The following is a 15,892-nucleotide window of genomic DNA, read 5'->3' on the forward strand; positions in this document are numbered from 1 at the left end:
TCTTCATCAGGGGTACCCTCTAACTACATCAGACACCGTCTAAAAAAGCTGATCTGTTTATGACTGAAGTTCAAGTTTTTTTGCACGATTAAGTTGAGATGGTTCTTTTGCAAAGAACTTGAGCGTAATTCTCCTGTGCACAATGATCCAAGTTTGGCGATGGGAGAGCCTGTTGAACTACGAGCTGACAGGGGGTTCAGACGCTGTATATCTGGGTATCTCTGTTTATGACGGTTAACACCTGAGCCCTTTCAGAGCCCCATTTGTCTATGTTATGTGAATATATGGTATTATCAGGAGGTGTTTCATGATTGTATGTGTTTTATTTAGATTGTTCAAAGAAATGAATCGACTGTGCTTCGCCCTGTTTTGTGTGGCTCAATGAGATGGCTGACATTTGTATGCCCCACAGCAGCACCAAAACTACAATTCCCAAGAGGTGGAGCTTCCACCACCAGGGTGCACACAGGTGTATTGCATATCACTGATGATTGGATTGGGGAGTGTGTGTGTTCTTGCGTCCATTGTCTCAGTGTATGCTCTGATGAAGGATCTTTTTCTTCAGTTTGGACACTTTTGATACCTCCAGCACCTTAGCAGGGAACCAGCCGGGTGAAGCGGCAGCCCCCTTTTTGCAGGGGGTTCAGACGCAAAAGCACCTTCATCCCCCCAGTGTCTAATGCCTCAGTACAAACTTTTTGCCGGTTGGTTGGTGATGATGTTAAGTTTATGTTCTCGTCTTTTGACACGAATAAATGCTTTTCTAATTTATCTCCTGAAGAAAAACAAGCTGTTGATGATCTCTCCAGTGATGACTCTATTGTGATACGTACTGCAGATAAGGGAGGTGCTGTAGTCTTGCAGAATAAAGGTGCATATTGTGCCGAAATATTGAATCAATTGAGTAATACTGCTTTTCACACCCTACTTAGCTGTGATCTCACTCCTAGGTTTTTGCAAGAGGTTGCAGTTTTTCTCGATTGTTTACACACATTTTCTGAAAGCATGCCTCATACTCTCAGAACTCTACGCACAAATCAAAAAACACACACACACAATGGACGAAACCCCCTCAATTCTCCTGCAAAATGAAACTTTACATTCAAAACAATGTTATTTCTTCTCAAAATGCTATTTTAGTTTCAAATGACACACACAAACCATCATATGAATAGACATTTATAAGAACCAGTTGAACACTGATGTGCTCAGTGTAAAGCACTATGATGAAATGAAAAACACTTCTTTACCATTCATCATAATGACCTTGGCCTTTTTTTGTTCAGTGTTACACTTACTACAGACAGTACATACTGTGTAATTTCAGAGGTGGGGAGTGCCTGCTATCAGGTAAGCGAAAGCTGGCCGAAGCTGTGTTTGTCTCAGACTGTAAGTGTGTTGTAAAACATTTTAGAATATTGTTTTTATACTTAGAACACACAAATACACAGTAACAAATGTTTTATTTTTCCAACAAAAACAATGTACAATGTACATCCCAAACACAAACTTGCACATATGGTCTACATACAAAACAAAAGAATTGACTGTATACTTTGTTACGCCTGGCTCTGAGGCTGCAACAAAAACATGGCGGAGGCAGCGCAATGTGGAAAAATACAGGCTTCTTTATTGTCGAGATGACACATCAAAAATCCAATGAAGTGTATGAGTGAATGTCAGGAGTGTGTGGGGGTGTTTGAATGTAATGTCTTGTATGAGGTGCATGTTGTCAGGTGTAAACAGGTGGGGAGGACGTGCAGCAGGGTGGAGGTCCTCAGGAGGAGTGAGAGGGCGAGGCAGCCCCGCAGCAGGGTTTAAATCAGCAGGCCAAGCAAACACCCAATGGCTGGGGCCGTAACACCCCCACCCCCACAAAGACAGGGTCCCACATGGAACCCTGGCAGCTAAAGATGAACACGGGCCTAGGGGAAAAGGACCAGGAAGCCGGTGGCACCTGAAACAGATCAGAAACCAACATAAGTACATCAAACACATCAATCACAAGGAGCCCTCGACAGTGCATCAGCTACCACATTGTCGCGACCCTTGATATGGCGGATCTCCAGACAAAATGACTCCAACAACAGGGCCCATCGAATCAAACGCTGGTTTGGACACTGGAGGGAATTCAGAAATGTCAAAGGGTTATGGTCAGTGAACACAACAACAGGTCCAGAGCTAACATAGACACTGAAATGCTGCAAAGCCAAAACTAAAGCCAGTGTTTCTTTCTCAATGACAGAGTAATTCAACTGATGCTTGTTGAATTTCCTTGAAAAAAGTGGCACACTCCCGCACTCCCAGTCAGCCATCAGCATTCACCATCCAGCAGCCTGCAAGACACACCCACACAGCAGACACACCCACGCAGACAGGACACAGCCAAGGGCTGGGGCCGTAACAACAGTTACAGTAAAAAAAAAAAAATTTTAAAAACAAAAAACTATGCTGCATCCTCTCTTCTGTTTCTGTCTGGCCACAGCACCTCATCCACATCACAAGCAATGTTTTCCCTGGCCAAGCAGCGGGGGAAATAACGCATAGCATGGCGCATCCAGCCATGAAAAGCATCAGCTGCTATATCTCCACATGCGTCTTCCATAGCTTGGAGAAGGGGTACACACGTTTGTTGATTTCAGTCATACACTTTCCATCTCCAGGCAGAAAAGAATTCCTCAATAGGATTGAGGAATGGAGAATGTGGGGGGAGATAAACAACTAAAAAATGTGGGTGGGCAGTGAACCAGTTACGAACCAGAGCAACCCGGTGGAAACTGACGTTGTCCCAAATGACAACGTACCTGAGCTGCTCTCGGTGAACCAATGCCTCTTCTTCACCTCTGTCAGTGACCAGTGTTTGGCAGTTGTTCAGGCAGCTCTGCTCTTCCTTCCCCTTCAGACTCGACTGGCCTCTCAGCTGGTTGCAGTGGCCTTTCGGTGGTCAGACTTGGCTCATACACACTGGGGTGTAAGACCATGGGATTTACTGGGAACATAAAAGTGGAGTAGAGCACGCACATCCAAACACACTACAGGTGCAGGACCAACAAACAAAGTGAACTTGGAGAAAAAGAAATTAAGTCTGCACTCTGTATCAAGCTCCTCTATTGTTTATTGTGGAACAATCAACGTTTTGATCCCTGTGGATCTTCGTCAGGATAACAAGGCAAAGCAAACATTTCACTCATATAGTCAGTTGGTCTCGGGGGGCGACCCCCATTCCGAAGTACCGCCATTCCGACGGTCTGCCGGTCCGAAAATTCCCGGAGTGTGTTTTATTTGAAAATTGACTGGATTCTCTCGTGGTTTGACTTCCTGCCCGGCTTGACACGATCGCGCCGCAGGGCCTTGTTATCCTGACGAAGATCCACAGGGATCGAAACGTTGATTGTTCCACAATAAACAATAGAGGAGCTTGATACAGAGTGCGGACTTCATTTACTGGGAACATCCCAGTTCCCCTGAAGCCAGCTTGGACTGTGGCTGCCTTCTGCCATGGTCTCCCAAACAAGGAAAAGAAAACTCCCCTTTAAGCAGCTTTCTCCCTCCTGTTTGCTGCATGAAACTTTGTCCCTCCTCATTCTAAGGGACTTGAAGAGGGACTTGTCCGCTGGCTGCAGACAGTGGGTGGTGTGGGAAGGGCAGAAGACCACGTGTACCCTGTGAGTCTGCATGAGCCTCAGGAATTGCCGGTTGGATACATGGCTGGTGTGGCCATCCAGCAGCAGCACATGTGGTCTGAGGTCGTCCTCAGGGAGCATTTCAACAAACTGCTTCCCCCACTCCAAAAACACATCAGTTGTGATCCAACCATTGTCCGACACCTTTAACAATGTAACAGGCCCTTTAACAATGTGTTGGGGGTAACATTATAAAGGCACTCTGGCTTAAAGGATAATTTCCGTTTTTTACAACCTGGACCTTATTTCTAGCATAAAATACGATCATTTACTCACCCAGATAACTTTGGTGTCATTTGGAGTTGTTTTGACGAAATTAGCCCCAGTGGAGCGGCGCGTATATCCGTATAATGCGAGAGCACGGGGCACGCAATGCAGCCTCTAAATAACACATTATCCGCCGCACAACTCGTTCATTTCGCCAATATTTTGTTATGATACACTAGTGCTATTCCCCTCCAAGCCCGTGGTGGCATGTTATAAACATGCTGCGCCTCTAGGTTGACTACTAACCTCTGATCTGGATGATGTCATCTCCGAACGCTGCCCGGCTCATTCTGATAATAATCATTCCGCTTCAGCATTCAGGTCCATTTTTATCTCAACTAGCCGGAGCTTTAGTGAGTCCAGGTTGAGGAGAGGAAGCCTGTGGAAGCTGAACTTCATCCAGCTGCTCATTTTGTTCTGACAAGTCAGAAACACGCAGAAACGAACCATAGCATTAGCGGTAGCAAATTAGCCGCGCCGGGCAGCAGTCGGAGGTGACATCATCCAGATCAGAGGTTAGTAGTCAACCTAGAGGCGCAGCATGTTGATAACATGCCACCACGGGCTCGGAGGGGAATAGCACTAGTGTATCATAACAAAATATTGGCGAAATGAACGAGTTTTGCGGCGGATAATGTGTTATTTAGAGGCTGCATTGCGTGCCCCGTGCTCTCGCATTATACGGATATACGCGCCGCTCCACTGGGGCTAATTTCGTCAAAACAACTCCAATGACACCAAAGTTGTCTGGGTGAGTAAAATGATCTTATTTTATGCTAGAAATAAGGTCCAGGTTGTAAAAAACGGAAATTATCCTTTAAGCCTCTTGGCTTTTTATCCCTGCAGGATTAAAGCTGGCCGAAGCTGTGGTTGTCTCACCTGATAGCAGGCACTCCCTACCTCTGAAATTATACTGGAAGACAGGAAATGGTCCTGCACACCAGTCTCATCGTAATTCCAAATATGGGAAGGCACATCCTTGATTTCCAACTTGGAGAGTCCCGTTCTAGGTCTTCATACTCCTGGAACCACTGATAACAGAAGGGTTAATCCCCGCTGCTCTTGCGGCAGAGAGGGCCTCTGGTTTTCTCTGACTGAGGTCAGGATTTCAGCGCTTAAAATTCTCAAACCAGACCTGCTCAGCTCTCCTTTTTTTCACTGAAAATCTGTGCAGGTTGTTTGCCTCTGCATACTGGTATGCAAGCGACTGGATATCCTTTCTGCATAGAGGGAAACCTCTCCTGGCTAGGATTTTGATGACATTGGCCAAGTCTGCCTCACTCTCTTCGGAAAGTATAGGTTTGCGTGTTTGTAGCCTTGTACATGACCATGGATTCACCGCTGGAGAGTGCTTTTAGGAACATTCCAAGCCCGCACAAGAATGCGCAGACAAGGAGTCTGTCCTGCATTTACCTGCTCCTGATACTCTAAAATGGCACCTTTCATTCTGTCCTCACTCCATTTATTTATCCTTTCCTGCCTTCAGACCCAACCTCTTCTTCTTTCCCTTCTTAACTTTGCTTCTCCCTGATCTGCTCTTTGCTGCCATTGGATTCTGAAATAAGATTAGGCGAATCATCATTAGCCTACTAGCTAGCTAGCATAGGCTAGCTAAGCATCACGGCCATCATTTTCATTGTAGCTAGCTTTTTCTATGCAATTTACGTAAATTTGTATATCTAGCTAACTAGATAACTAAATTTATGAGTGATGACTAAAAGGGAACTTATTTCTACCTTTAGAATGACTTAAATGATTGTCCCAATTTGCCAATAACACACAATAGCAAAATGCCACTTTAAAAAAAAAAAAGTAAGACTCACATGGATGTGATTTTTTTTTTTTTTTTAATTATGAATCACCATTACACCCCTTAACAAAATATATCACAAACTATCCACCAATTTTCTTTTTTCTAGAACACTAACATCTTTCACCTAAAAACGCTATGTAATTAGGGCCATGGGGCAAGCGCACTGGGCACTACTGTTATTGTGTGGATTTTTTCTTTTTATATTTTTTCATCTTCCGGACAAATTTATATATCAAAACGTGCGGTTTTATCGAAATCGGTGTGCTATTACTTTGTAAGTTTGTTACTTTACAGTTTATGAATTATTTGCGACGTAACTGCGCAAAATTTTGCATTTAAGTCAATGGGACGGGCGGGGGGGAAAAAAGAGCGAAAAAGAACAATCATTGGAGTTTTACAAATGTCTACTGCAGTGCTCAGGTATACTTTCACCTAGAGACTTCATTTGAACTTTAAACAGTAGACACAGTCTTGTGTGGTGGCGTATAATTCCTCGTTTTAATGTCATATAGTTTTTGATCAATCCCTGATCAATGACCATGATCATTTTTGGAGAAATTATGAGATTATAATGGGTGTGTATTGCACGGAATGTTCGTGTCAGAGTGTGTGACATCATCCCACTGATGACATCATCAGTGGGAGAGAGCTCAGAAAAATTCCAGAATTCTTCTCTTTCCACACTCTTCCTGGACACAGTTTACACTGTACACAAATGATTTTTTCCACATTTGTAGGCAATCTTGTTATCTCTCTCACCATGTGCTCAAAATATCAGAGAGACTTACAGAATTTGAATTATCAGATTCTAAGTGTGGCCACAGTGCTCCTCATTGACTCCAATACAAAGATTTTCTGAGAGTAGCAGAACGGACCCCTGTTTTGTAATTGCCTGTGTCTCCAAAATATTTACTGTAGAAACACCAAATCGTACCAAATTTTTCAGGAAGTCCTTACAGCACAGTTGGTCTGTGTTTTGTTCTGATAGGAGCTACTGTTTTGTCACAGTAAGCCTAAATGCGAGACCAGTGCAGAGGCAGAAAATCGCTCTTTTTCTCCACGTTTCTGTCTGTCTCAGCCTGGAGGGCCCCTATCGTCATTGGCACCTCAAGTTGCCGTGGTAACCTCTGAGCCTCAGGCCAGAGCTCGTTAACTTGATAAACAATCCACCTGGAGCCACACACACCAACACATACAGGTAGCTTCATGTGATTACAGTTACACACACACACACCAAAACACACAGGTAACATACACATGAGCGCGTATGCGCGCACTCCTCTCCCACACACACACAAACACACACAGGTAACTTCATGTGATTAAAGAGATACACACACACAAACACCAGCACACATGACTGACTGTGGTTACAGCTCCTCCATATCAGAGCTCAGTGAAAGATGATCATGTGTCTGTCTGATCAGCTCTGTCTTGACCTTAAGATCGTGGGTTTGATTCCCATGTTGACAGTGATGGTATGCCCGGCAGTAGGCAGTAGCATCACAGCTTACTGTGGAGAAGAGGCTATCATTTAAAGGAATAGTTCACCCAAAATTCAAATTTCACTCATTATCTACTCACCCTCATGTGGACTAAGGGCTGGGAGAAGTTTGAGAGTCCTCCGTGCCTTCTCTGAGTTACAGGGGGGAATTGAAATTCAGTGAAATTTGAATTTTGAGTGAACTATTCTTTTAAAATTCAGTTAAATTAGAATTTTGGGTGAAGTATTCTTTTAATACACTCGGATCAGCTATTTCCTTCAAAAATCAAGTTTTTCTGATAAAGCTTGTGTACTGTAATACTGTGCAGAGCCATAACACAAGAAGGTCTGTCCATGATCAGCTGATGCCACCTAGACCAAGAACCGAGTCTTTACAGATGTCTGTCTGTCTGTCTGTCTGTCTGTCTGTCTGTCTAGACGTCATCACAAGGTGTTGGGCCCCGGACAATTCTGGTATAGGTACTAAATGTGTCCTGACTGCCAGAGCACATTGACCAGTTGTTTTTCAGAAATACATAATAAAAAAAAAACAGTTGGAAATATATTCAAAGTTTTCATTTGAAAAATTTAATAGAGTACAATTAATTCCAACATACAGTGATATATACCTACTGAGAGAGATGGATGCTGACCTGAGCCCTGGCTGGAGGGACTGAGAGTTTGAGTCTAAAACAGAGATGATACATGAGAACGGGTCTGATGGTCTGATCTCTGAGGCCATAGATTAAGGCACTCAGACATCTGGGAAAGAGGATAACACACACATAAACAACAATCTGGATACGCACAATGACGATCCTTGGTACAGTTTTTGAGATGGCTATGAGCATCGAGTTGTGCATAGTTGAGAGGAGACTTAGGCCCAGCTGCACCAGATGCAGCAGCAGTGTGTTCCGAGCCTTTCTGGCTGAAGCTTTGTCTGTAGAGGCTGACCTGGCTGCTACCACCACACCAACATAGGAGTAAATGACTGCCACACCGGCTGAAACAAACAGGAAAGTAGTGAAGGCTTTTTCATAGACGTCAGACACTGGGTTAAGTAACATCGCCATGTCAGAGCAAAAGTCCTTCATCTGCAGGTTCTGCAGTTCTTCAAATGGAAAATCTAACAGTAAAAAAACTCGAGTGAGAACATTTAGCGAACTGAGGGCCCAAACTAAAATGATGGCCACTCCTGTGTTTCTGATGGTGATAATGGTTGCATGTCTCAGTGGGTAACACACAGCTACATATCTCTCCAGAGACATCGCCACCAGCGTTAGAGGAGAGACCACAGTTACGAGATTGGCGAAAAGGCTGAGAAAGCCACATACAGGATACGTTAATTTTATTTTACAAGTAGCCAGTAGGTAGAGCAACTTACTCTGTACCAGTTGTGCAGTGTCTGCTAAAAGTAGGTTATACAGTAGAATGTAACGACAGGTCTCATGAAACACTGGTTTACTCCTCAGGGTGTATAACATGATCCCATTAATGAAGAGAAACACGCAGCATAGTGCCGTAGTCAGAGTGGTGATAATCACTCTTTCCAATAAGCCCTGATACTGTAGCTCAACAGTAATGTTAGTGTGACTCTGAGTTGCATATGACATTGTAGAGAAGCACTAAGATGTATAAAATATTTAGTATTTAAACACAGATACATGAGGCTTCACAAGAAGAACACAAAATCATCACCATATACTTTCCCTGTGCAGACAGCGTAGAGCTGGTCTTTGTTAGTTTGTAGGCAGAGTTGTTCTGCAGGGTTTGTATATCCTTACATACAAATTATTAGCTTTGTCCTTGCAACCTGATCACATGACACATCACATGGTACCTTGGTTATCTCAGCAATGAGCTGATGTAATCTCTCATCCATTCTTATCCGACATGCTGGTCCATGTGTCATTGTGCTACGAAGTGGACAGGTAAGTGAAAAAAGTCTAATGGACAATCCTGAACACCCTCTCCACCACCTGTGGGACAGGAGTACTTTATCTGAAATGTTCAGCTGCTTTGTCTCAAGAACTAATATAACCAGGGCTCTGGCCAAATTGGGGCCCTAAACAGAATTTTTTTTGGAGGTCTGTGTGCACACGGATCCACTGAAACGCTAAACAGTCGACTAAATGTTGACAGGGAGTTGTGTCAGTGCAAATATGACGGCCAATGATGATTTAATAGGCGCAATTCAATTAGATTTGAATTTCGTCAGTGGAGGGTAACACCGCCACTCCCACTAGCCACTTTGGCGGGTTGAATATATATATACAGTATATTATATATTTCCGGAACATGCACTTCAACTGGGAGCAGCAAAGTCTGGTAGCTCTGAGTTTTTGAGTTTCTACTCAACATTTGCTTTATTTTTGTTGTGTTTTTTGTTATCTACTGATGGATGCTTCTGTGGGGAGAAGAGATTCTTCAGAGATGAGCTTCTTTCATTGAAAATGGACAGATCTGGAAGACACTATCCTGTCCCAGATGAGATGGAGAGGTGCTTTTGTGGTGGTTGTCGTGCTGCTGCTGGTGCAAAGTTAAAGACTTGGAGGTGGAGATGTCCTATCGGTCCTTTCTGAGGTCAGTCATCATTGGAAATATTAACTCTCTGCCCAACAAGAGTGATGAAGAGCTGGAGATATTGGTGAAGACTCAGAAAGTAGACATTTCTTTTATTTTTTCGAATCATAACAACACTTGTGTACATCCCACCCAATGGCAACAGCTTAAGTTCCATCTGAAGTTCTCCATGAAGTTGTTGCTACGACACAGACTAAACATCCTGCTCCATCTGGCAGTCCTGCTCCATCTGGTGCGGCCCTGCTCCACCTGCCGGCCCTGCTCCATCTTTCTTTATTTTTTGTGTAATTGTCGTGTGAGCTACTGGACTAATTTGAATTTCCCTCCTAGGGATTAATAAAGTATTCTCTACTCTACTCTACTGTACTATATAATTGTAGTCCCTCAAACGGCATCTGAAATAACAAACCAAATGCAATACAAGGCTACGACACCACAACTCCCATTAGCACTGCCTGCACACAGTGTTTGCTCATTGGTCCATTTGTGAAGCCTTTTGCTGACATCGCTGTTGACAGGGAGTCCCTGTGGCGAAGCGCTGGAGCTATAGCGGCATATTCAAAACCGGGAGAGAAAACAATGAAAAAGAAAAGACTGTTCAAAGTCGGAGACAGGTCGAGAATGGTGAGAGAAACGAATAAATGTAATGTTAATGTAGTGTTATTTACCTTATTGGTCCTCTGCCGGACTCCATGTGAACGCAGCATTAAAAGCAGTTAAGACTTCCACTCGTGCCTTCAGTCATATTTCCCAGCAAAAAGTTACACAGGAGGACTGACAGTATGTGGCAGTTATGCAGCGCAGTCCCTATGACGGATGTCTGCATGTGTGTCACCTGCAAAAAAAAAAGGACGGGCTGTGCTCTCCAGCTGGTTCACCTGCTGTTCACCTGCAGCTGACTGAGCTGTCAGAGCCTCTGCTGTTCCTCTTTCTTAGCCTGCTGTTTGGCTGCACTTTGTATAATATATCTATGGTTTTAAGGCCCCCAATACTGTTATTTGAAGCATGGGAGTGTTTTTTTTCTCCATGATTTCTACTTGCATATTATGCAAAAAAAAAAAGAAAAAAAAAAGTTAAATCACTTATTATTATTATTCAATTCTTTTTTGGTTTACACGACTTGTGTAGACTGACTTGTTGCTGATTTTCTGGTGGCTGGTCACATTTATGTAGTCTTGATTTGAGTGTACACAGGCGGCATTTACATTTTAAAAGTTTGTAAATCTAGTTCAAGTAAACTTCAGCATGTCATAGTCAGCTGTAATCATATAAAACATACTTTCCCAACAACAAAATTGTGGCAAGTGAGAATGCTGAGTGGCTTGTAACTCTGGAAAACCACTAGCCACAGTGGCTGGTGAGCAAACAAGTTAATGTCAAGCCATGGTCATTAGGCTTAGTGAAATTACAATTACCAAGTGGATAAAAGTAAAAAATAAATAAAAAAAATTGTATTTTGTTTCTTTTTGGTCGAAGAAATCATTTTAGCTTGGAGCCCTTAAAAGTGTCATTAATATCAATGAAATATTTCAAAAACACCTGCTATTTTTAAGTCTCCAAGCATCATAAAATGTTAACAAAAGGATACTAACCAAAGTGTGTGTGTGTGTGTGTGTGTGTGTGTGTGTGTGTGTGTGTGTGTGTGTGTGTGTGTGTGTGTGTGTGTGTGTGTGTGTGTGTGTGTGTGTGTGTGTGTGTGTGTGTGTGTGTGTGTGTGTGTATATATATAGTATATATACAGTGGGTACGGAAAGTATTCAGACCCCTTTACATTTTTCACTCTTTATTTCATTGCAGCCATTTGCTAAATTAAAAAAAGTTCATTTTATTTCTCATTAATGTACACTCAGCACCCCATCTTGACAGAAAAAAACAGAAATGTAGAAATTTTTGCAAATTTATTAAAAAAGAAAAACTGAAATATCACATGGTCATAAGTAACCCTTTGCTGTGACACTCATATTTAACTCGCATGCTGTCCATTTCTTCTGATCCTCCTTGAGATGGTTCTACTCCTTCATTGGAGGTTACAAAAGAATTTCTGCAGCACTCAAGGTTCCTAAGAGCACAGTGGCCTCCATAATCCTTAAATGGAAGAAGTTTGGGACGACCAGAACTCTTCCTAGACCTGGCCGTCCAGCCAAACTGAGCAATCGTGGGAGAAGAGCCTTGGTGAGAGAGGTAAAGAAGAACCCAAAGATCACTGTGGCTGAGCTCCAGAGATGCAGTGGGGAGATGGGAGAAAGTTCCAGATGGTCAACTATCACTGCAGCCCTTTGTATTGGGCAGGTGATGAGCAGTGCCTGGTTTTCTCCACACATACCGCTTAGAATTAATTGCAAAAAATTCAATCTTCGTCTCATCAGACCAGAGAATCCTATTTCTCATAGTCTGGGAGTCCTTCATGTGTTTTTTGGCAAACTCTATGCGGGCTTTCATATGTCTTGCACTGAGGAGAGGCTTCCGTCGGGCCACTCTGCCATAAAGCCCCGACTGGTGGAGGGCTGCAGTGATAGTTGACCATCTGGAACTTTCTCCCATCTCCCCACTGCATCTCTGGAGCTCAGCCACAGTGATCTTTGGGTTCTTCTTTACCTCTCTCACCAAGGCTCTTCTCCCACGATTGCTCAGTTTGGCTGGACGGCCAGGTCTAGGAAGAGTTCTGGTCGTCCCAAACTTCTTCCATTTAAGGATTATGGAGGCCACTGTGCTCTTAGGAACCTTGAGTGCTGCAGAAATTCTTTTGTAACCTCCAATGAAGGAGTAGAACCATCTCAAGGAGGATCAGAAGAAATGGACAGCATGCGAGTTAAATATGAGTGTCACAGCAAAGGGTTACTTATGACCATGTGATATTTCAGTTTTTCTTTTTTAATAAATTTGCAAAAATTTCTACATTTCTGTTTTTTTCTGTCAAGCTGGGGTGCTGAGTGTACATTAATGAGAAATAAAGTGAACTTTTTTGACTTTAGCAAATGGCTGCAAAGTGAAAAATTTAAAGGGGTCTGAATACTTATGACCATGTGATATTTCAGTTTTTCTTTTTTAATAAATTTGCAAAAATTTCTACATTTCTGTTTTTTCCAGTCAAGATGGGGTGCTGAGTGTACATTAATGAGAAATAAAATGAACTTTTTTGATTTTAACAAATGGCTGCAATGAAACAAAGAGTGAAAAATTTAAAGGGGTCTGAATACTTTCCGTACCCACTGTATATTCGACGTGAGCCAACCCCGCCCCTAGGTAATAATGGCTTTTTTAAAACAAGGGGACATTTCAACGCAAACGAAATAAATCAGTCAAGAGCTGCCATTAACTTTAAATTGTGGTGTGGGACATACCCATGGCTTTTAACTGCCCTTTTATATAAACTATTTATACAATTTAACTTAAACTCTACAATTTAGAGTCATGAGTCAACCCAGAGTGCAAGTTTTTTTTTTTTTTGTTAAGTATATTTTTTGGCTTTTTCATGCCTTTATTTGACAGTACAGTCAAGAGAGACAGGAAATGGGGAGGCAGAGAGAGGGGGAATGACACGCAGGAAAGGGCAGTCCGATTCGGGATTCGAACTGGGGCTGCCTGCACGAGGACTACAGCCTCAATACATGGGGCGCCTGATTAACACACTGCCCCACTCGGCGCCCCCAGTGTGCAAATTTTTGACCGTGGGAGGAAGCTGGAGAACCTGAAGAGAACTCATACAGTCACAGAGAGAACATGCATACTATACCCAGAAAAGGCCCCAGGCCCGAGAATCAAAGGGTCAAGGGAATGGGTTCAAAGGTGCATTTGATGTGATGTGGAGTTTAATTGCAGGGCTCTCATCTAGGGGTCATTCTGAGGTCATTTTAACATTCTGCTAAGATCGGCCGTGTCAGTAATTATCATCATAAACAGAGTCACATGGATTGCATGTCAGGATTGTGAAGAATACAATTTTGTATCTTCTTCCAGTATTTTATTGTATAACATTAGATATTTAATGTTTATTTTATTATTAAAGATCGCATTATCATAAAATATTTTCTCTTGATTATCTTATTTCATGGTTTTATAATCTCTCAACATGTTCCATTAAATTGAAAGACATGAATTTTCCTGTGAATAATACACATAAAATTGCAACGGCATTTCAACAACATGAGACTAAAATTAAAATAAAAGCAACTTATGTCATTGTTTTCAGATCAATGATATTTGATCTCACTTTTTGTGGCAGACTTCATGATTCATGATTCTATAGTCATGTTAATATATTTAGGATGAATGATCTTATATGTAATTCTTTGTATAAATGCTGTAATGATATAATTGTTGTAATAATTGTTTGATTTTATGTGGACGCCAGGAAGAATAGTCTTCATCTCTATGAAGACGAATGGGGATCCAAAGGAAACAAACAACAATAAACTTCTCTCAGTGCACTGTCAGAAATAATGAGAAAGCTACACAGAAATGCTTTCTGACCAAATCAAGGACATAACTCATTTTTGGGGTTTTAGATTTAGATTTAGATATGAAAATAAAATAAAAACCAGGGTCAGACTTCAGCCTTAGCTGGGACAACTGAAACTTTCAGTCTACAGCAGAGATGGTACACAAGGACAGGCCTAATGGTCTTGTCTCTGATGCCATAAATGAGAGAACTCAGACATCTAGGAAAGAGGAAAATACAAATATATAAAACATTCTGCACACGCACAAATACTAGACGTTTTACTATCATATACAGAGATATAAGAATTGGATTGTAAACGGTCGATGAGAGACTGAGGCCCAGCTGCACCAGATGCAGCAGCAGTGTGTTTCGAGCCTTTTGGGTAGAGGCTTTGTCTGTAGAGGCTGACCTGGCTGCTACCACCACACCAATATAGGAAGAAGTTATCGCCACAGTAGAGGATATAAACAAAAAACAAGTGTAGGCTTTGTCGTAATTACCTGACATAGACCCGATCAACATAGCTATGTCAGAGCAAAAGTCTTTCATCTGCAAGCTGGGCAGCTCTTCAAATGGGAACTCTAAAAGCAAAAGAACTCGAATGAGAACATTTAGTGAACAAAAGGCCCAAACCACAATGATGGCCAGCCCTGTGTTTCTGATGGTGATGATGGTTGCATGCCTCAGTGGGTAACACACAGCTACATATCTCTCCAGAGACATCACCACCAGCGTTAAAGGAGAGACTTCATTTGTGAGATCAGCGATCATGTTGAGAACACCACACACAGGATACGTCAGCCTGATTCTACATGCAGCGATTAGGTAGAGTATCTGGCTCAGTGTCATTTGTACAGTGTCAGCAAAAAGGAGGTTAAAAAGAAGAATGTACCGAGAGGTCTCACAAAACACTGGTTTACTCCTCAGGGTGAATAACATGGTCCCATTAATGAAGAGAAACACACAGCACGGCACTGTGATCAGAGTGGAAAACAAAGCTCTCTCCAACGTTCCCTGATACTGCTGTTCCACAGTGCCATTCATCACAAATCGATTTCCATATGACATTTTTGAGAAGCAGTCAAGACATTAACCTCTTGGCATCAGCCGAACATTAAAGCAAAAAATAAATTTTATCCGGATTGGGGCAACAGTGAAGATCCACTGACAGCAGATATAGCTGTTGAGCTCACACAGAAAATCTACAATCATGTACACAAGTTCACTTTGCAAACAGGCAGAAGGTTGGAGGCTTTGCTTGTTTCCATATGAGCAGAGCTTGTCTGCAGGGTTTGCCTGTCCTCACTCTGTATATGAGCTCTGTCTCACACCTATCTCTTGGCAGTAAACATCTTAACAAGTACGTAATCTGGCCTCCGGTATTCCCCAATGCCCTGGCCATGTGATGTCTTCCAAATTAGAAAATAAAACAGATAGTATATGTCTCTTTAGTGCAGGGACAATAAAAAATGTCCCCACTGTAGGGCCGCCCCCAAATAGTCGACCAAGCGCTTGTCGACCAAAATTTCATTGGTCAATTGGTCGCAGGAAAAAAAAAAAAAAAAAATTGAGCCGTGTCTTGTCAAAATCAATATGACTGAACTGAAAGGCTATGGGGCTTT

The 15,892-nt window shown here is 42.4% G+C and overlaps 1 protein-coding gene across 1 annotated transcript; it reads right to left on the reverse strand.

Moving 5' to 3' along the window:
- Nucleotides 1-1,925: 1,925 nt before the first annotated feature.
- LOC310996586 (odorant receptor 131-2-like) lies at nucleotides 1,926-15,314 on the reverse strand (the record flags this gene model as incomplete). Its single annotated transcript, XM_083986008.1, has 5 exons — nucleotides 1,926-1,957; nucleotides 2,048-2,120; nucleotides 3,663-3,827; nucleotides 7,900-8,502; nucleotides 14,982-15,314. 5 exons carry the CDS (start codon nucleotides 15,312-15,314, stop codon nucleotides 1,926-1,928), a joined length of 1,206 nt encoding a protein of 401 aa, XP_083842134.1.
- Between the last annotated feature and the right edge of the window lie 578 nt (nucleotides 15,315-15,892).

Source organism: Trachurus trachurus (genome assembly GCF_905171665.1).
Source record: "Trachurus trachurus genome assembly, chromosome: 14".
Classification (NCBI taxonomy): domain Eukaryota; kingdom Metazoa; phylum Chordata; class Actinopteri; order Carangiformes; family Carangidae; genus Trachurus; species Trachurus trachurus.